The sequence below is a fragment of the Salvelinus fontinalis genome, chromosome 33 (assembly GCF_029448725.1).
Source record: "Salvelinus fontinalis isolate EN_2023a chromosome 33, ASM2944872v1, whole genome shotgun sequence".
NCBI classification, from domain to species: domain Eukaryota; kingdom Metazoa; phylum Chordata; class Actinopteri; order Salmoniformes; family Salmonidae; genus Salvelinus; species Salvelinus fontinalis.
The window spans coordinates 49,124,019-49,146,875 of NC_074697.1; the positions used below are offsets into that span (position 1 = coordinate 49,124,019).

General features: G+C 42.9%; 2 protein-coding genes across 3 annotated transcripts; one reads left to right on the forward strand and one right to left on the reverse strand.

Annotated features, from left to right (window-relative positions):
• Positions 1-1,625: 1,625 nt before the first annotated feature.
• LOC129832457 (uncharacterized) lies at positions 1,626-4,321 on the forward strand. Of its 2 annotated transcripts, none has more exons than XM_055896535.1 (3): positions 1,626-2,446; positions 2,621-2,846; positions 2,994-4,321. In XM_055896535.1, exons 1-3 carry the CDS (start codon positions 1,894-1,896, stop codon positions 3,106-3,108), a joined length of 894 nt encoding a protein of 297 aa, XP_055752510.1. In that variant the 5' UTR covers positions 1,626-1,893; the 3' UTR covers positions 3,109-4,321. The 2 variants fall into 2 exon arrangements, with proteins under 2 accessions (XP_055752510.1, XP_055752509.1); XM_055896534.1 differs by having other exon boundaries at positions 1,630-2,446; positions 2,621-2,879.
• LOC129832456 (guanylate cyclase soluble subunit beta-2-like) lies at positions 4,246-17,456 on the reverse strand. Its single transcript, XM_055896533.1, has 16 exons — positions 17,176-17,456; positions 16,822-16,895; positions 16,456-16,550; positions 15,874-16,034; positions 15,570-15,669; positions 15,189-15,418; positions 14,780-14,879; positions 14,522-14,625; positions 12,752-12,968; positions 12,160-12,480; positions 11,216-11,364; positions 10,899-11,045; positions 10,392-10,546; positions 9,895-10,103; positions 9,453-9,584; positions 4,246-9,201 (listed from the first exon to the last, which is right to left on the reverse strand). The coding sequence occupies exons 1-16, from the start codon at positions 17,266-17,268 to the stop codon at positions 9,032-9,034; spliced, it is 2,457 nt and encodes an 818-aa protein (XP_055752508.1). The 5' UTR covers positions 17,269-17,456; the 3' UTR covers positions 4,246-9,031.
• Positions 17,457-22,857: the final 5,401 nt, after the last annotated feature.

Sequence of the window (22,857 nt, forward strand, 5' to 3'; positions counted from 1 at the left end):
CAAGAAAAAAAAGATGAAGAAGAATTTTCCTTCAATTGGCAAGAGGCTGAATGTATCTCACCAGAGAAAGCATTCAAGCGAGTGAAACAGCGCCCCTCCGTCTCTACATGTAGGCCGTCAATATGATGCTGTCTGGTCCAAACGAGTATGACATTGTTGCCACCAGTAGAATTGAATGGGACGCAAGGGAAGCCAGCTAGCATTTGGCCTCCCTTGATAAAAACAAATATTTCAAAAATGGCTAAACTGAGCAAGCCCCAAAAAGTGTGAAGGTCCTTGTAAACCCTAAAAATTCGTCAAGGGAAGCCAGCGTCACTCCTATCAAAAAGCATTGAGAGCACTAGCATACATCATTGACAGAAACGACTTGAATTGTTGTGTCTCATTGTGTTTTTGTTGTCCTCCGGTGGCTAGCTAGCTACCTAAAGTTGGCCCTTTCCTAAATTAGCCACGGATGAAGATAGATATTTGGTTTTACTTAATTCTCCGTACTGATCAATGATTATAAAGGCCATTCTGATCCAGCCATTAATTCATACATTTTAGTGCCCCTGGCCTGAGAGGATGGAAGTTCAATATGTAGCTAGTAGAATGCTAATGTCTGTTACATGCAATATGGTTTGTGGACTGAACCTGACAGAGGCTGCTATCCGGTTTTGTGAATTTATTCTGCCACTGTGTCATCGCATCGTCTCGGCCTTTAGGCCTATACATCACCGTCGCAAGGCATATGAATGAACAGGTTGTAGAGCAAACAACGCAATTATCACACCAAATAGGTTATAATAGGGCTTTTTTTCTGGCTCCCCAGTGATTTTACCCACGCACAGCTACTGTCTCTCACCTGTTAATGGCTGGGACCATGTAATAAAGATCCGTGCACTTTTCTCACATTGGATGAGAAAATAGCAAATACACTGAACAAAAAATATAAACGCAACATGCAACAATTCCAACAATTTCACGGAGTTACAGTTAATATAAGGAAATCAGTCAATTGAAATAAATAAATTAGACCAAAGGAGGCCGAAATACAAAAATAATATAATTAATGTAGTCAATGCTCATAAGAATACAAAAAAAGAAAGTGCAAGGTGCTGATTTAAAAAAAAGAAGATAAACTGAGCATACTTTCGGCCTTATGCCTTCTTGAAGTCATGTAGCAGATAGTTAATTAGAGCCTGGCGAATAGGAAGGCAACCCATAGGAATATATAAAAGAGCATAAAAATGTTTTAATTCACACGTCGTATATAGTAGGGAAGAGACAACAGCCTGGGCTACATAGCAATATCAGAAACAATATATATAAAGTACTTGAGCAGCCTAAAAAGGTCGTCGGGCGACTTCTCAGGCTATTAATGAACGTGAGTGATAACCGTGTATTTTTTGTTTCATATTTATTATCACAATGGGACCCAACCAACCTGTGACAACCAACCTGTTGTGAGCGATATCACATGAGCATGTGTCTACTTTGCTGTGCACGTGCTGCAATGTGTAAACGTGTAATGTTTCGTTTGGTTCTGGCGACTGCAGTCTCTCTGGTAACAGGTAAAAGAACCTGATGTCATCCGACCTAAACCCATCAAAACCTATAGTAGCCTAATAGAACCTTCTCGTCCATTTATGACAACTTTTTATTGAGGCGTTTCATTCAATAAAAGAGAGCAACTATAACGTGTCTGCAGGTTATTTTTCCACCCTAGATTAATAGTTGCTATTTGTTGACAGAGCTAATTAATATTTTAGGTGTTGTGGGTGGTGGGAAGGATATACACATAATTTGCCCCAGGGTACAATTGTAATCTGCCTCGTGATCAGATTCACACAATGGTCTAGCCTACGTTTAATTCAAGACAACAGGATATTATAGTTTACCTGCTTTGCTGAAATGTTCGGACCAAGGATTTCACCTCCTTGTCCATTGTTCATTCCGCAGCATGCTTTTCCTGAAACACGACACCCCGCGCCAATTAATAAAACATTGCAGATGGCTGATCACCCGAGCCCTTTCGGCTGTATATGTGGTGAAAGGCGACATAATCGTTTTTGCACAAGATCTAGATTGAGATTAAGAGACACAGACAGAGACTGGCAGAGAGCTAGTACAGACAGCATGTTAAAACCCCAGCAAAGCGAGCTCCTCTTGCACGAGTCGCGGTTGTATGGGAAGCCGTGGTTCTGGCAGCGGAATTCCAGCACCATGGAGAGCAGCCGGAGCCTCGCGCGGGTGATCATGGAGATGAGCAACGAAATCAAGAAGCTCGAGACCGAGAACAGTGTGCTAAGGGGGGAAATCGGTCAGCCGACGATTGGGACTGAGCAAGGGGAACCGAATCCGTATTCACCGGCAGGACAGCCCAGGACCGGGGCTGACGACAACCCATCCCACATGAACCTGAGACGAAATGCGTCCGCGCCCGCACTCGAGCGGCAATACAAGGGTAAAGTCGCACTATTAGGCTATTATGTTGTAACGGCATTTTTTTTTCGTTTTTAGCAGCAAGATAAAGCAAACAATTGTAATATATCAACATTGTTTGAAATTAGGCTATTTAATAAAGATGGGCCTAGTTTGAACAAAATAATCTGATCAATTTGGTTTATTTATTTCACAGAGAACATTGTAATGACTGTCCGGAGATACTCAATCGCCTCCAACATGCCAAGTGTAATCAGGAAGAGTGAGAGCGAAGATAGGGTGTCGAAGAATAGAGAGGTTGCGAAAGGAAGTAACTCAAGTTGGGGTCAACTTCACGAGGAAGTCCATGGAAGGGCCCCATCCGTCTTCGGGAATTCCACGCGAGACGAGTTCAGCACCACTGCAAAGAAGTTAACCAACAGGTTATTTCTCCAAGAATATGTGCACAAAAACAGGTGAGAGGCCCAGTGGGCCTTCTCATCCAACCTCACCAGAACTTTATATAACCTAATTTAAAACTAAATGTAGAATATCGCTTAGGTTGCTATTCATTCCCTCTTATTTTGCAGGACCAAAGTAAAGACGGTCACATTTCTTCTGCCCGTGGATAACATCTACACCAACCGACCAGTTCTGGCCAACCATCTGCCAGATGTGGATGCGATTGCGGAGACGGATTCGTAAAGTGAAGATGGATGGCGACAGGTGGCGGGACAATATTTAATCTATAGCCCATCAATATGTGAAGAGCAGGGAGTTAGGCCTATATAAATGGGCCTGTCACACAAACAGTATCTAAGGCAGAGTGTCAGCTAACATGTTTTTTTAGGTCAGCCAGAAGATTGATTTTATCGCACCTGACCCGAACTCCACACACGGAGACTCCGGTTACAGGTGTCGTTTCCATACGGCGGAGGTGATCCAACGCCCGGTAGTCAGTGATGAGCCGCCAGCGCTCCCTCTGTTGCAACACAAACACAACACTCCCTCCGCGGATCAGATGTCCGGCCCTGCAGCCCATCGTGTCAATCGGAACCTTGAGAACGCTGCAGGTGACGATCGTTTTAGTGACAGTGTGGTCTCTTTTTTCCAGAACAATGGGCATGCAGCCTCTTGGTGAATTTCAGGGTCATCACTTGTCCTTCTTAACTATGTAATGTAGGGTGCCTTTGAGAAAAAAATCTATTGGCCTATCAATATTTTGCATTGGGTCAAGACAGAGAGAACACAAATTCATTAGAACCAGGCTGTTCCTTTTTACAGATATTATTTTATTCTCTCAAAATTAATATTGTCCCTTCTTTTCCTTGGTATTCATGTACAGTAAATGAAGTAAATTAATTCCCAGTGCAAGTTATTTTATCTGCTTTGGTTCTGCTGAAATGAAAAGTAGGACTATATCATACATTATCTCATTTGTAAATAGTCAATAAGTACTTACTTATTTTGTCTAACTTTAAATATCCTTTTGTCTTTATTAAATATTTCAGTCTTATTATAAATGTTAAGGTTTGTTCATTCTTTTTCTAGATATAATATTTACACACATGATTGACTTTTTCATAATATAATCTTATTGCTTGGGTATTTTAATATTTTAGGCTTAAACATAGTCTTCAACTGTTTAAAAAAACATTAATAGGAGGCTACATTTCTTTTTTAACGCATTAAAACTTCATAGACAATATAATATTGGCACAGGACTGTCAAATACCTCATCAGGAAATACAAATGATATGTATGTAAATGGACAACCGTAGTATGTCTATTACTCATATATATATATATACACAGTACGAGTCAAAAGTTTGGACACACCTACTCATTCAAAGGTTTTCTTTATTTTGACTATTTTCTACACGGTATAATAATAGTGAAGACATCAAACTATGACATTACACATATGGAATCATGTAGTAACCAAAAAAGTGTTAAACAAATCAAAATAGATTTTAGATTCTTCAAAGTAGCCACCCTTTGCCTTGATGACAGCTTTGCACACTCTTTGTTATTTAAATACTAATTTTCTGTGCATTTTAGTATTTTTTAAAAAATGTTGCCAAATCAGCTACTTCTAATTGAAGTATTTTCAAATAACTTCCTATAAATAGGGGCTCCCGAGTGGATTTGCATGGATTTGAATATTTGAGTATTTTTCAAATACATGCCATGTGTATTTCCAGCATTTCCATATTCATTCCAATATTCAACTATTTGTATTGAAAATTAAAATAAATTATAAAATACTCACTTTGAAATGTCTTTGAAAGTAATTGAAATGCCTTAAATATTATTTGAACACAGGTCTGGTATACGTTCACCCTGCAGTCTGGTAGCTCTGGTCCCATCACACAACGACAACGAGTTACCTATGCACACTATTTTTTTTATTTTTATTTCACCTTTATTTAACCAGGTAGGCCAGTTGAGAACAAGTTCTCATTTACAACTGTGACCTGGTCAAGATGAAGCAAAGCAGTGTGACAAAACAACAACACAGTTACACATGGATAAACAAACGTACAGTAAATAGCACAATAGAAAAATCTGTATACAGTGTGTGCAAATGAAGTAAGATTAGGGAGGTAAGGCAATAAATAGGCCGTAGTGGGGAAATAATTACAATTTAGCAATTTACACTGGAGTGATATATGTGCAGATTGAGGATGTGCAAGTAGAAATACTGGTGTGCAAAAGATCAGAAAAACAAATATGGGGATGAGGTAGGTAGTTGGTTGGATGGGCTATTTACAGATGGGCTGTGTGCAGCTGCAGCGATCGGTAAACTGCTTTGACAGCTGATGCTTAACGTTAGTGAGGGAGATGTAAGTCTCCAACTTCAGTGATTTTTGCAATTCGTTCCAGTCATTGGCAGCAGAGAACTGGAAGGAAAGGCGGCCAAAGTAGGTGTTGGCTTTGGGGATGACCAGTGAAATATACCTACCAGTTGCTGCGGGGGGTGCAGAGCTGTTGGCAGGGGTTGGGGTAGCCAGGTGGAGAACATGGCCAGCCATAGAGAAATGCTTATTGAAATTCTCGATTATCATGGATTTATCGGTGGTAACAGTGTTTTCTAGTCTCAGTGCAGTGGGCAGCTGGGAGGAGGTACTCTTATTCTCCATGGACTTTACAGTGTCCCAAAACTTTTTGGAATTAGTGCTGCAGGATGCACATTTCTGTTTGAAAAAGCTGCCTTTGCTTTCCTAACTGACTGTGTGTATTGGTTCTTGACTACCCTGAAAAGTTGCATTTCGTGGGGACTATTCGAAGCTAGTGCAGTACACCTCAGGGTGTTTTTGTGCTGGTCAAAGGCAGTCAAGTCCGGAGTGAACCAATGGCTATATCTGTTCATAGTTCTACATTTTTTGAAAGGGGCATGCTTATTTAAGATGGTGAGGAAAGCACTTTTAAAGAATAACCAGGCATCCTCTACTGACGGGATGAGGTCAATATCCTTTCAGGATACCCGGGCCAGGTCGATTAGAAAGGCCTGCTCGCAGAAGTCTTTTAGGGAGTGATTGACAGTGATGAGGGGTGGTCTTTTGACCGCAGACCCATAACGGACGCACGCAATGAGGTAGTGATTGCTGAGATCCTGGTTGAAAACAGCAGAGGTGTAATGAGAAAACAGGTTGGTCAGGATAATATCTATGAGGGTGCTCATGTTTACGGATTTGGGGTTGTACCTGGTAGGTTCCTTGATAATTTGTGTGAGATTGGGGGCATCTAGTTTAGATTGTAGGACGGCCGGGGTGTTAAGCATATCCCAATTTAGGTCACCTAGCAGTATGAACTCTGACGATAGATGGGATGGCAATCAATTCACATGTCAATCAAATTTATTTATAAAGCCCTTCTTACATCAGCTGATGTCACATATGGTGTCCAGGGCACAGCTGGGAGCTGTGGGGGGTCTATAACAAGCGGCAACAGTGAGGGACTTATTTCTGGAGAGACGGATCTTTAAAAGTAGAAGCTTGAACTGTTTGGGCATAGACCTGGATAGTATGACAGAACTCTGCAGGCTATCTCTACAGTAGATTGCATTTCCGCCCCCTTCAGCAGTTCTGTCTTGACGTAAAATGTTGTAATTGGGGATGGAAATTTCAGAATTTTTGGTGGCCTTCCTAAGCCAGGATTCAGACATGGCTAGGACATCAGGGTTGGCGGAGTGTGCTAAAGCAGTGAATAAAGCAAACTTAGGGAGGAGGCTCCTGATGTTAACATGCATGAATCCAAGGCTTTTACGGTTGCAGAAGTCAACAAATGAGAGCGCCTGGGGACACACAGGGCCTGAGTTAACCTCTACATCACCAGAGGAACAGAAGAGGACTGGGATGAGGGTACGGCTAAAGGCTATAAGAACTGGCAGTCTAGTGCTTTGGGAACAGAGAATAAAAGGAGCAGATTGCTGGGCGTGGTAGAATAGATTCAGGGCATAGTGTACAGACAAGGGTATGTTAGGGTGTGAGTACAGTGGGGGGTAAACCTAGGCACTGAGTGACAATGGTTTCATCTCTGGAGGCGTCAGTTAAGCTAGGTGCGGTCTCCTCTTGTGTGGGGGGTGAGACAAGGGGGCTATCTGAGGCATGTTGAGCAGGACTAGGGGCTCCGCAGTAAAATAAAACAATGAGCGCTGCCCTAAACAACAGTATACACGGCATATTGACATTAGAGAAAGGCATAAAGCAATCACATGTGTTGATTGGGAGAGCTAAGACAACAACGGGTAAACAGCTAGGACAACAACAACGGGTAAATGGCGATGAATGGGCAGAGAGTGTCAGTTAGCTACATACAGAGCCTGAGTTCGAGGCTAGGGCCGACAGATAAACAAAATGAAGTATCGTGTTAATGAACAGTCCAGTAGACATCAGCTGTGTAGCCGAGTGATCATAGGGTCCAATGAGCAGCAAAGATGAAACAGGAAGTCGTTCGGTAGTAGATTCCTACGCAAGGCGTGTGGGAGACACGGCGTTCAGGAAGCTAGCAGGTCGGGGCTAGCAGATAGATCAACACCAACATCCACGACACAGAGGCCGGTTGAGAGCACATCGGCCGAATTACGTCAGCAGACCAGTCGTGACGGATCGGCGGGGCTTGGACAAAGGGTCCAGGCCAATTGGCAAGAGAGGTATTGTAGTTGGTGTACTTCGTTTGTTAGCCGGGACATGGGCCTAGCTCGAGACTAGCTCGAGGCTAGCTGGTGCATGCTTCTGGAAAAGGGCGTTAGCCACAATAGCCACTCGGTAACAACTAGCTAGCTGCGAAGATCCGGTGTAATAGTCCAGAGCTTGCGGCAGGAATCCGGTGATGTAGTGAAGGAAAAAAGCAGTCCGATGTGCTCAGGGCTGATATCGTGCTGTGCAGACTGGCAGGTATTATCCAGGCTATCCGGGCTAAAGCGGCTGGAGTCCGAGCTAAAGATAATGACCGCTAGCAGTGGCTAACAATGACTAAAAAGCTAGTAGCTTATTAACTTGCTGGCTGCTGATGAAGGTTCCAGTTATAAGGTCTAAAAATTAGCAGATCCGTACCACATTGGGTGAGGCGGGTTGCAAGAAGGTATATTTAATTCGAAAAAAATGGAAAAAAGAGATTGAAATATAATGAAATATATACCAAAAAAAAGAAAGAAAAAGACAATATTTACAAGGACGGAAACAAACACGTCTTACTGCTCCGCCGTCTTGGTTCATAGTGCCCTGGACCAGAGGTACTAGTCTGACAAACACGTCTTACTGCTCCGCCATCTTGGTTCATAGTGCCCTGGACCAGAGGTACTTGTCTGACAAACACGTCTTACTGCTCTGCCATCTTGGTTCATAGTGCCCTGGACCAGAGGTACTTGTCTGACAAACACGTCTTACTGCTCCGCCATCTTGGTTCATAGTGCCCTGGACCAGAGGTACTAGTCTGGTTACAGTTGACTTCTATATATCACATAGATAGCAGTGCTCTGGGGGAGAGATCACATTCAATGAAACATTAGCAAGATGACCATAGACACTGTAATTTCAATATTCATAAAACACTGTAGTCTCAGAGTATAGGCTCATCAGCAGAGAGAGTCCAATTTAATTGAATGTCCTATTTTCCAGCAGTTATGATCCAATTGAATGGGTGGGTCACTTGAGCTCAGTTTATACCTGGTGCTAACATGCGTCCTTTGCCAGATCTTGTCCACATTCGAATTGTGCCCGCCTTTTTAGACAGGTGTAGACGATTAGAATATGTATTGTGATCTGATGCTCCTGACAACCTCTGGAGGTAGTTAGGGATGCATTGTGTATGAATATCTTAGGCGGATCTGGACAGTAAAACGTATTAAATCATCATTATCCCTCCCTCTAATATCATTGACAGTTGGCACCATTGACTTATCAACATGTGTCTTAAATTATTGTATTGCATACCGGGAGGGACCAGGAAATCTGGTCACAAGGACAAGAGACACATTTTACTATGTGTCTCTTATCATGTGTAGATGCAACAGCTAAAATGTGGGCACAATCAGAATGATGACAAGATCAGGAGCAAGGACGTATGTGTTAGCACCAGGTATAAACGGGTCTACAGTGACTAGTCTGGATAGTACTACAACAGCTCAGAGGACAACACAGAAACTGGTCCGGATGTGTTTGGTGGAAGGAGGAGCCTCAGCCTCTATGGGAGTGGGACTCTGGGACAGCTGGTGGTCTGGGTTGAGGAGACCTCCCTCCACTGACTTGTTGTCACTGTAGAGACTGCCGTAGCTCTCTGAGTCCCGAGGTTTTCCTGTGAAACACACACACCTCCCGAGAGTCACCACTGCAGGCTTGAGTGGAAGGCAATGGAGGTAACGAATAGGAGAAATGTAAAAGAAATGTCTTTTACCTGTGACTTAAAGATCATCTTAGAAAAAGATAAAGAATGCAAGATACTACGAATATAATACTTAAATAAAATGTACATATTAAAGAATATCATTCAATAAAAAGAAAGAAAGAAGGAACGAATGATCGAATAAAAGAAAGAGGAGGAGGCACCTTTGAGGCTCTTGGCTCTGGCTTGTGGCTGGGGGTCAGTGAGCTGGACTGAGGGCGGCGGGTCGGTCAGGCCGTCTCCATACTCCATGGGCACTGCAGGATTCCTGTCCTCACTTTGCACCCTCTGGATGGCTGTGGGATTATAGAGTACAACAAAGAGGTCTAGCTTTAGAGTGAGGCATTAACAATATAGCACAGCCATGAGAGGGACGCTAGAATGGGGTTAGTGTTTGTCTCTGTGGTGATTATGGCTAAATGCGCCATAAATATATCGGGGAACAGAAAACCTGTTGAGATAATGCACACTGAGGCTGAGCTACCTCAAAGAATTAGACACAGAATTAAGGTGCAACAAGGTGAGACACACATCTAAGACATTTTCTCAGGTGTACTGTGTATTTTTAGTAGCTGAGAGGCAGACAGACAGGTGAACCTTGTTTACCCGGTCTGTACAGGGCTGCCTCTGTGTTGCAGTCCCGTGCCGACTGGACAGACGCACGGCCCGAGTCGGCCTCCTTAACTGAACGGCCCATGAGCTCGTGCTCCGTGACGGTCAGGTTCCCTTCCAGGAAGTAGGTGGACATCCTGCCTTTCCCCTTCACATCGATCTCCCCTCGCTCCTGGAACATGAAGCCCTTGTCTTTCAGAACCCTGGAGGAGGAAGACATATAAAAACAAAGCCTGCATCCCAAATGGAACCCTTTTCCTTATATAGTGCACTACTTTTGAACAGAGCCCTATGGGCTCAACCAACCAAGCACTCAATTAATAAATCAATCCATCATCCAACCAACTGACCAACCAATAATCAAGCACTTTTGACAACAGTTGATGTAAAAAGGGCTTTCTAAATAAAATTGCTGGCTTGCTTTCTTGATCGACTGCTTGATTGATTTCATTCCCTGCAGTTCAGTCATGTGACATGAGCTGAGGTCTTACAGGTAAACACTGGGGCTGAGGTGGATCTTGTTGGGGAGGCCGTGGCTCTCCATGCGAGACGCCGTGTTTACTGTGTCTCCGAACAGGCAGTACCGAGGCATCTTCTCCCCCACCACACCAGCTAGAACCGGCCCGCTGTGTACACCCACCCGGATCTACAGCAGAGAGGTATTGTTTGTTTTTTAAAATATATTTTGTGGGATATTTCTACTTTATTGAGACAGAAATAGGTGGAAATGAGCATTGAGTAGTGGAAGGATTCGTATCCACACTGGGGGACTTCTACCTTTATGTGCTGCTGGCAGCTGCGTTACCCACTAGACCAGTCTCAGACACAGAGAGAGGTATTGTGATAATAAACTATCAGGAGAACTGAGAAAGATCAGCTCAAAAAAGAAAGACAGGGGCAGGGAAATACAACCCTTTAGATTTGGATCAATGATGTTACAAAAATATTGGGGAAAGTCAATCCAGCATTCAAACACACCAGCCATCTGTGAGTCTCACCTGGATAGGCCCCCCTGTGATGGGGTTGATGACCTCCCGAGCTGCTATGATCATGCCCAGGGCAAAGTTGGCCACCCTCTCAGCATGGCTGGACACCGGGATGGGCACGCCACCTACCACCATGTAGGCATCACCTATGGTCTCCACCTGATGCAGACACAACCACAGGCAGATTGATATCGATGAGTAAAGTACTGGAATGGCTATCCCAGGCTGCCTGGTCTAGATGGATGAGTAGATGGATATGTAGAATAATTTGCACGATGTTTCAATGATGAATGATAAATGTTTAGCCTATCTGACAAATGTCATGTTACCTTGTAAACTGTGTGTACTGTGGTGAGCCGGTCGAACTTGAGGTACATGGAGTTGAGCATGTTGACGATCTGGATGGGCTCACACTCCGAGCAGATGTCGGTGAAGGTGACCACATCACTGAAGAGGATGGTACACTCCTTGAACTCTCCTTCAGAGCAAACATAACCACAACCGACCATATGGCCATTTCCATAAATATACCACTGTTTCAGTCCTTTAACAATGTCGAGAACAATAGTGAAAACGAGTTATTCTGCTTAATACTTAAACCACGTGTAGCGGGGCCTGTTGATTCGTATCAATCAATTATGTGTGTGCGCATGTGTGTGTGCTGTTCATGCTGGGGAGTTTGTCTGTTTGTATCTCTGTATGTCTGTCTGTCATTCTGGCTGGCTGTGTCCGTCTGTCTGCGCCTATGTTTGTTTGTCTGTCTGTCTGTGGTCTGTGCTTCAAAGACAGATGTGTCTGGGAGCCGCTGGCTGTGTCTGTCGTGGTGCTGTTTCAATCTGTAATTCATGCCGTCATTAAATATGTAATACACTGCAGCAAGGCAGGGAAATATCCTTCAAACCCCCCCCCCCCCCAATTCCACTCTGTACATCTCTACTGTCTGTTGTGTGTTAGAGCAAGGGAGGCATAGGCTACTGTGTACAGGAATTGGCAAAGGGGTTTTTGGCCCTACTAGGACATTTCACACACCACCAATCCTCTCACCAATTATTTTCTTTTCACTCCTCTTTTTTACTCTCATCTTCTCTACTTTCTTCCCTTCTCTCCTTTCCTCACCTTTTCTCCCCTACTCTCCTCTCCTCTCCCCATATCTCCTCTCCACTTCTTCCCTCCCCCCACCCCTCCTTTCCTCTTCTCTCCTCAACTCGCGTCTCTGCACCTTTCCTCTCCTCTATTCTACTCTCCCCATCTCTCCTCTCCCTGTGTCATTCACCTGCTTCCACTCTCTTCCCCTCCTTCAGCTGGTTGGCCACATGTTTGGGCAGCATGGCGTACAGCAGGTTCTCCGTCTTGGTCCTCTCCTCCTCCAGATGCTGGGACAGATGTCGGAGCTCCTCCTTCTTCCTCTCCAGCTGGTTGGAGAGCTCCATCTCGGCCAGCCGCTGCTGGTTGAGCAGGATGAGGTCCCGCGTGACGTCGTGAGGGGCGATGTCAGAGATGTGCATGCTCCGCTCCTCCAGCTCGTGGAGGCTTCGCAGCAAAGGGGAGGCCTGGTACAGCATGCACTGCAGAGACTCCATCCACAACATCTGACCTGGGAACAGGGGAGTAAGGGGTGGAGATAAAGAGAGTGAATGGGGGGAAATTAAATGGAGGGGGGGATGTGTGTGTTTCTGTTAAATGGTTATGGTGGGATAGGTTGCATAAGTGGCATGACTCAATTGCAAATAAAGCATTCATGTATTTCTTCCTTCCTTCTATTATCCATCCATGCATTCATCCGTTCATCCATCCATTTTTTCATTACTTCCTCCGCTCATTCATCCGCTCATTCATTAATTCATCCGTTCGTTCATTCATTCCACCTCTGAGCTCCAGCATGGGTCTATCCCTCCAGGCCTCGGGCATCATGTCCCGTCGCGTCTGCAGGACAAAGTGGCTGTTGATGAACTTCCTGATGCTGGAGATGGTGAAGGTGACCTCGGGGTGGACGATACTGAAGTACTGGTCCAGGTGAATGCTCATGGTCTGCAGCCCGGGGACGATCTTCTGGATGTTCACCCCTGCCTGTCTCACCATCAGCTGCAGGGGTCGGACCAGGGAGCAGAGATTCAGGCTGGGTCCCAAATGTCACCATACTCCCTATATACTGCAGTGCACTACATTTAACAAGGGTCAATAGGGCTCTGGTCAAAAGCAGTGCACTTCAGCAGCCTTACTCCAGGTATTAAGATTACAATTCATATCTACATAAAGGGTCCGTTTCTGGACACATATTAAACTCAGTCCTGGACTAAGAAGCACTTCTAATTGAGATTCCCCATTGAGAATGCTTTTTAGCCCATGACTAGGCCTAATCTGTGTCCAGGAAAACATCCCAGTGATTATCTGGCATTACTAAACCACGCTCTAAAAAGTGGGACGGCACTGTTGTTCATCTGAAGTGCTTTTTCTGATTGACATGATCCAAAATTGCGCTTTGGTTCGTTCAACCTGTTCTATTCAATTTGTATGAATCAAATAAGGGATTTGACAGATTATGTGATTTTTTATTTTTTTTAATGAAAGCTTATAAATTGCTATCAACACCACATAGCGGTGGGTGCAATGTAGCAGTGGCAGCCTATCAGAAGAGTTGGAGGAATGGCCTACTGGGGGCGTGGCTTTCAGTTTGTTATTTTTGGCCACCTGTGAGAGTGAATGTCATTCCAATTTTTTTTATGATTATATGTTCACTGCCAGCACTGAATCTTAAAGGAAAAAAAAATGTAACTTCATATTCATCATCTCCAGGACCACCCCAACATCAACATATGTGAAAATGGCACATTTCTATGTTTTGAAGTTAAAAAGATAGAAGGTAAGTGTTTCCAATGACATCATCAACCAATTAGTAGACAATTAACAGGCAATAAGTAGGCAATGCCTCCTCATGATTGGTTAAAATCCCATGATGCACACCGATGACATTATTGGAAACACTCAACTTCCTATATTTTTTTTCACTACAAAATATAAAATCGTGCTGTTTTCACATGTTGGGGTGGTGCTGGAGATGATGAATATGAAGTTGAACAATGTTGACACTTCTCTTTCTATGATATCTATGTAAGTACTGTGACTCTAAAGAGCCTGGAAAGGTTTCAATTGATGAGACGGTCACCATTTGGTTACAATATTGGTAACCAGTTCATGTGAAATTCTTACGGAAAGAAAGTGTTTTGGAGTCATTATTTCATGTTATGGAACCATCTTGATATCTTGATTAACAGGAAACTGATTTAATTGTAACCCAATTGAAGACATATGGATAGGTAACTCCAAAGTGAAAAATCCACTTGGTACAACATAAAAAAATGGGTTGTAGCCATTTAGTTTGTATTTATGTTATATATTCGGCTTAAACCAATGGGGGAAAATTTGTAACAGTTGGCATTGAATAATATATTTGGTTTCAACAAATGTTGTTTTTTTTTCAATTGAGAAAACCAAACAAATTTACAAAAAAAAATTAATTTTTTTTTAGGCTGATCCAAATATATATATATATGGAGGGGGGATGTGTGTGTTTCTGTATTATCTCCCAGATTCCCTCTTGGTATTAAGAGGGAATCTGGGAGATAATACTTTTGTACCTCCTTGTCGAACACTATATGGAAGGGAAAGGCATTGCAAAATGTCTTCAGGTCGATGCAAAGGTTCTTCGGGTAGACTGGCTCAAATCCTCTCAAGAGTTTGCCTATGATTGAAGTAAACATCTATTAATGATAGTAAGGACATCAAGCTTAGAGATGTCAAGACAAGCAAGATGGAATAGACAGGCTTTATCGATATCTGAGGCGGACTGAGCCAATCCATTAGAAAAGGAATGATAAGAGATGTTTGGGCTTTACCATTCCCAAGCTGGACCAGCCCCCTCACAGTCTCCCAGTGGTTCCTACACATGGAAAATCCCCGAGATTGGAGTTTCCTCTGCAAAGATTTCTGTATGTCCTGATAGATGGGGCGAGGGACACATTGGAGGAAATTTGTGTTATGGTTAAATTGCATAAAAAGGTTCACTTTTAAACCATATGGAAAAATTGGCTGTGTTGGGTTGGGTTATTGAGATAGTTTTGGGACAATTCTTTGGAGATCCTCAGAGATGGCATCTGCTTGTTTCTGTAGCCTATGTGTGCATCGCAAATAGCACCCTATTACCTAGCCCTGGTCAAAAGTGGTGTACTATCAAGAGAATAGGGTGCCATTTAGGATGCAAGCCAATGATTTGTGGGTCATCTGCTGTCCTGACCCGGATTTTACCTCCTTGTTTGGGTTCCAGTGCATTGCGTTGCGCCTGGGGCCTCTGGACAAACATGGCGGTGTCTGTGAGAGCGTGTTACTGCACATTACATTCGAAAATGTCGGTTTCTGAGTGACGAGGAATACTACATGCTCCTTCTTTCCTGTCCTCTCTACTTCCTCTATTTGGTTGACGATTTCCATCGTTATCTCGCTGTTGAAGAAGTCTTTTGCTACAGCTTCAATGATACCTGTGGAAATGGGAAACAGTCGTTTCACTTTTACGCACAAAGCCCCTACTTTTACGCACGCTAAAATCTCACGATATTGAGTATATTAAGTTGTTTAACACATTTGTTCTTAACGTCAATAATTTAATCTATCAGCATTCAGCATAATTACCGGGTACAATTTGGCATAGGCCTTGGCGGTCGGAGTAATAGTGAAGAAACATCGTGCCGTCACCGTTCCTCTCCGCTCGAAATGACGGCGCGTTCATCTCCTGCAAGCATATTTCCAAATCATTTGACACAGTTCTTTTCTGTCCAAAATATGACGTGTGTCCATTGTCCACTATTTATAGATCGATTATCATATATAGACCTATATCAATAGAGTAGGCTATAGATTTCTTATATAATATAGGCCTTGACCGAATCATTTGAACCCCCCCCCCCCCCCCCCCCCCCCCACACACACATTATACCTTGTAAGAAAGGGCGAGGTAGCTGTGCAGTGCATCCAGATTCTCGATAAACTCGAACAGGTTACCTCCCAGAGTCCGTAACATGTGGTCGTATCCAGATCGTTTACAGAAGTCAAAAAAGTATTCCCCAAATTGTCTCAACACCACCTCTGGTTTAACATCTTCGAACAGAAAAGAAAGTAGGCCTAATGAATATATAGGTTAATACCAACATGTACGTAAAACATCACATAAAACACATTTTGTTCTATCATGTAATATTCATTATATGTACTTGTATCATCATCTTGAGTCATGTATTTTGCCTGTCAGCAACAGAGTTTCGATTCCATTTCAAATCAAGCCATGCAGTGCATGAAATTCACTATTCTAAAATGAATCCTAATTCTTTTGTAGCTATTTCTCAATCCATGACTTGAATTATAATTCATGATCTGGAAGTAACCGTGATTGGCATGGACATGTACGCTTTTATAACACCTCTCAGAATATATATTAGCTCCGGTGCAGATCGTTACTGGTCCAGAGCTACATTGATATGATGTCGCAGGTTATTGATCAAATAGTGATAAATTAGCCTACCCAGTAGCTTGCAGGCCGCAGCCACCAGTTGCATGGTGATGTCGTCTTTGTACACTTCATATGTCAAGAATGTATCTTGAACCCCGGCCTCATCTCTGCATATAATTATGAGGATGATGATGATGACGATGAGCTCATTTCAGCAGGTTACACATACCATTGATGACCAATAAACAGAAAGCAGTGAATGAATCCATCAATTAGCTAGCATATAGGTTCACGCTGAGGGGCCGGGCTCAATGCTAGCCTTTAACGCCACCTTCTGGAATTACGCAACATATTATTACAATGATTCAATTATCAGGAGATATTCATGTCGTCTAATATGATGTTAGTGAGTCCACTGTTAATTAATAACATTGTTACCTGAGCTTCATCCATGTCTCCTCGCCAAACTTGTCAACAACCAGCGACTTCAAACAGGTGTTGATAAATCCATACTGCAGAGAGAGCATTGCAAATTTAGCAGCATTTTTGATTTTGATGCCATTCATAAAATATAGGCTATATTTATATATGTAAGAGTGACACAGCCTATTGAATCGTCCATGTGGCCTAATAAGCCTAATGAGTAGGCCTACAGGCTGTATACACATTGAGTCATAATTTTCGATCAGTTCAGTCCAGTGACCCATACAACATATGCTTGCCTATACTGTAACATATCAGTTTAGACTATCTATCACTATGAGTTCATTTATGGGTCGACACACAACTTACCATCTCTTTTGGTTTGAATTCTGCCGACACTTTGTTTAAAAACCTTAATTCCCAATGTATCCTTGCACGAACACGACCCCAAATTGACCACATACTCTAACGCACAACATTATCTCAGTCGACAGCCTGTCTGAAAATATTTCATTAAAGTGATATGCCTAGGCCTATATCCTGTATATACACAAAAGCTTCAGCTCCTTATTCCGTCACTTCTGCCGCTGCGCATCGAACAGTGACTGAAGAAAGCGGTTCACCCATCTCCAGCTGTTGGCGAGAGCGTTGGTGCGCGGTGCGGTACAGATGAGCGTCAAAGGCGCTGTTCAGGCGATAGATGTGCTGAGCTCAACTCCGTACACGCAGGGGCATCTAGGTGCAGAAATTCTAATTCGCATTAGGCTACCAATGTGACGTTCAACAAATGGTTTAGATTAAATATTTTAAATAAAACGACTAATTGATTTATTTGGTAGGGAGAACATTATCAATTAACATTTCTGTAAATGTGCTGGATTTAGCCAGCAAGACCCTAGGCAGATAGATGAAAACATTTAGCGTCACAAACTTTTCACACAAAAAAAGCAGGAATAATTACAATAACAACTAATAATTGTAAAAAAAAAAAAAAAAAAATACAAACAACCAAATACACTGAACAAAAATATAAAACAGAACATGCAAAAATGTCAAAAGATTTTACTGAGTTACAGTTCATATAAGGAAAGCAGTCAATTGAAATAAATTAATTAGGCACTAATCTATGGATTTCACATGACTGTGAATACACATATGCATTGTTCACAGATACCTTAAAAAAAGGTAGGGGCATGGATCAGAATACCATTCATTATCTGGTGGGACCACCATTTGCCTCATGCAGCGCGACACATCTCCTTTGCATAGAGTTGATCAGGCTGTTGATTGTGGCCTCTGGAATGTTGTCCCAATCCTCTTCAATGGCTGCGCGAAGTTGCTGGATATTGGCGGGAACTGGAACAGACTGTGGAAATCGTCGATCCAGAGCATCCCAAACAGGCTCAATGGTTGACATGTCTGGTGGGTATGCAGGCCATGGAAGAACTGGGACATTTTCAGCTTCCAGGAATTGTGTACAGATCCTTGCGACATGGGGTTGTGCATTATCTTGCTGAAACATGAGGTGATGCCGGCAGATGAATGGTACAACAATGGTCCTCAGGATCTTGTCACGGTATCTCTGTGCATTCAAATTGCCATCGATAAAATGGAATTGTATTCGTTATCCGTAGCTTATGCCCATACCATAACCCCACCGCCACCATGGGGCACTCTGTTCACAACGTTGACATCAGCAAACTGCTCTCCCACACGACACCATACAAGTTGTATGCCATCTGCCTGGTACAGTTGAAACAGGGATGAATCCTTGAAGAGCACCCTTCTCCAACGTGCCAGTGGTCATCGAAAGTGAGCATTTGCCCACTTTAGTTGGTTACGCCAAACTGCAGTCAGGTCAAGACCCTGGTGAGGACGATAAGCACGCAGATAACTTTCTCTGAGACGGCTTCTGACAGCTTGTGCAGAAATCTTTTGGTTGTGCAAACCCACAGTTTCATCAGCTGGTCTCAGACGATCCTGCAGGTGTAGAAGCCGGATGTCCTGGGCTGGCGTGGTTACACGTGGTCTGCGGTTGTGATGCCGGTTGGACGCACTGCCAAATTCTCTAAAACGAAGTTGGAGGAAGCTTATGGAAGATAAATTAACATTAAATTCTCTGGCAACAGCTCTGGTTAACATTATTGCAGTCAGCATGCCAATTGTATGCTCCCTCAAAACTTGAGACATCTGTTGCATTTTGTTTTGTGACAAAACAGCACATTTTAGAGTGGTCTTTCATTGCCCCCAGCACAAGGTGCACCTGCGTAATGTTGTTTAATAAGCTTCTTCATATGCCACACCTGTCATGCTCACCAACAGCGTAGTACAAACATCTTAAAAAAAAGGTTCATAAGTGACTTTATTTGAAAAGTTAAATAGGCATATGTTCACACCAATGTTGTTGTCAGAAAATCATATCGGTGTACAAAGGGCCCCGGTTTCATGGTTGAGTGCCATTTCAATATAATACGCAATATCAATTGACTATTATCAGATTAATCTACATGATCCCACCTCATTACCCCCCCTTCCAAAACCCACCACACACACACACACACACACACCAGCAAAATAATGTGTTTTAAACTGTATATATTTCCACACTATGAGATTGGAATAAATCTGTGAAATTGTTAAATTATGATAATGCCCTTTTATTGTAAGAGCTGTTTGAAAAGACCACCTGAAATTTCAGCCTGTTTTGGTGGGATGGAATTTTGGCCTGCCTGGTGACATCACCAGGCCGTAAATTTGTTAACAGAGAGATGAAAGAGATTTCCAAACCTCTCCATCAATAACAGCTAGTAGCCAGTTTTCCCCTACCTACTCAGACCACTCCCAGACAGTCCTAAATTTTTGCTTGAGAAATTACTCTTGCTAAGAAGCTATTTTGTTTGTTTTGATTTAAAATGGTCAAAAAATAATCTCAGTAAGGTACTCAATTGGGGTAGCAATTTATGATAACTCTGCGTAATAAAGCATTTATAATGGATTAGTAAATATTGTATTTACTAATCATTACTCCATTCATAAGCTGTTTAATATAGGTCCCTATAAACTATTTACTAATCATTAGTTAAGTCTTTTTGCGTGGACTCATCTAAAGTGTGACCAGTGTATTTTTTAACAAAAGGATGGACATGCCATTGGTAGACACTCCAGCAGTAGTCCTGATGCTCCTTAAAGGTCTCAAAATATCGTAGAATTTATCAATCTTAAAATAATTATCACACGACACAGGATGTTAAAGGAAATATACTGAACAAAAATATTAACGTAACATGCAACAATTTCAACGATTTTAATCAGTTTTAATTCATGTAAGTGTCCCGGGCTGCGAGCTCGTCTTTAATCACCTCCACAATACAGACATCAAGAGCTGTCTGTATTGTGGAGCTACGGGACATTTCTTAACTACCTGCCCATTAAAAGACCAGGCTCATCAGTTGGTACGAGTAGACTGGTGAGCCGTACGGGGAGTTTTCAATCTCGCACTACTCGTAACCCTATCTATGCTACCCTGTTGTGCGAAGGCCAGTCTAAATCCATCTGGGTGCTCATTGACTCTGGGGCCACTACCTTGGTGTCGGAGCTGGGTATCTCGACTCAACCCCATTCCATCCGGATAGACGTCAGAGCGCTGGATGGGCGCTCTATCGGCAGTCACCCACAATACCGTTCATATCCACCTGCGAGTGTCAGAAAACCACAGTGAGTCTATGCAGTTTCTGCTCCTGGAGTCTCCTCATTCACCCATGGTTGTGGGGTTTTCATGTCTTTGTGGTTTAATCTGTGCTTAAAATTCACTGCTCGATTGTGAGACCTTACAGACAATTGTATGTGTGGGGTACAGAGATGGGGTAGCCATTCAAAAATTATGTTAACCACTATTATCGAACACAAAATAACTCCATGCAATTTATTATGTGATTTGTTAGGCACATTTTATTCCTGAACTTATTTAGGCTTGCCATGACAAAGGTGTTGAATACCTATTGACTCAAGAGATTTCAGCTTCTCATTTTTTATTAATTTTTTTTTTTAAATCCACTTTGACATGTGTAGGTCAGTGACACAAAATCTCAATTGAAACAATTTTAAATTCAGGCTGTAACACAACAAAATGTGGAAAAAGTCAAGTAAATACTTTCTGAAGGCGCTGTAGGTTAAGCCTCTCACTAAATAGTAGAATGCAGTTCACTCAAATGTATTGCCCCGTTGGAAAATCTAAATGGACTGCTTTGAAATGTGAATCACATTTTTATTTGGCGTACCCCCGGCGGGGAAATAGCCGATGTAGATGATGTCGCCATAGTCTAGGACATGAAGGAACGTCGACTGATTTGTTTTTTTTCTCTCGTCTGAGTAGCCTCGTTTCACTGCCCAAAAAATAAAATTAAACCATGCAGTGTTCAGCGAAATAACAACACAAAGTCAAATACAGGTAGTCTGGTCAAATAATTAACATCCAATCACATTAAAATCACATTAACCGTTACTCTATCGCGGGAAACCTTCACTTTTGCGCAGATATTTAGAAACGAAACAGTCACATTTTTTTAAGACGACTTTCGAATAATAAGACATGTATAAAAGCAACAGATACCATTAATAAGAAGGGGCTAGAAGCGTCTTATACAGTGGGGAGAACAAGTATTTGATACACTATCGATTTTGCAGGTTTTCCTACTTACAAAGCATGTAGAGGTCTGTAATTTGTATCATAGCTACACTTCAACTGTGAGAGACGGAATCTAAAACACAAATCCAGAAAATCACATTGTATGATTTTTAAGTAATTAATTTGCATGACATAAGTATTTGATCACCTACCAACCAGTAAGAATTCCGGCTCTCACAGACCTGTTAGTTTTTCTTTAAGAAGCCCTCCTGTTCTCCACTCATTACCTGTATTAACTGCACCAGTTTGAACTCGTTACCTGTATAAAAGACACCTGTCCACACACTCAATCAAACAGACTCCAACCTCTCCACAATGGCCAAGACCAGAGAGCTGTGTAAGGACATCAGGGATAAAATTGTAGACCTGCACATGGCTGGGATGGGCTACAGGACAATAGGCAAGCAGCTTGGTGAGAAGGCAACAACTGTTGGCGCAATTATTAGAAAATGGAAGAAGTTCAAGATGACGGTCAATCACCCTCGGTCTGGGGCTCCATGCAAGATCTCACATCGTGGGGAATCAATGATAGAGGAAGGTGAGGGATCAGCCCAGAACTACACGGCAGGACCTGGTCAATGACCTGAAGAGAGCTGGGAACACAGTCTCAAAGAAAACCATTAGTAACACACTACGCCGTCATGGATTAAAATCCTGCAGCGCACGCAAGGTCCCCCTGCTCAAGCCAGCGCATGTCCAGGCCCGTCTGAAGTTTGCCAATGACCATCTGGATGATCCAGAGAAGGAATGGGAGAAGGTCATGTGGTCTGATGAGACAAAAATATAGCTTTTTGGTCTAAACTCCACTCGCCGTGTTTGGAGGAAGAAGAAGGATGAGTACAACCCCAAGAACACCATCCCAACCGTGAAGCACGGAGGTGGAAACATCATTCTTTGGGGATGCTTTTCTGCAAAGGGGACAGGATGACTGCACCGTATTGAGGGGAGGATGGATGGGGCCATGTATCGCGAGATCTTGGCCAACAACCTCCTTCCCTCAGTAAGAGCATTGAAGATGGGTCGTGGCTGGAGTCTTCCAGCATGACAACGACCCGAAACACACAGCCAGGGCAACTAAGGAGTGGCTCCGTAAGAAGGATCTCAAAGTCCTGGAGTGGCCTAGCCAGTCTCCAGAGCTGAACCCAATAGAAAATCTTTGGAGGGAGCTGAAAGTCCGTATTGCCCAGCGACAGCCCCGAAACCTGAAGGATCTGGAGAAGGTCTGTATGGAGGAGTGGGCCAAAATCCCTGCTGCAGTGTGTGCAAACATGGTCAAGAACTACAGGAAACGTATGATCTCTGTAATTGCAAACAAAGGTTTCTGTACCAAATATTAAGTTCTGCTTTTCTGATGTATCATATACTTA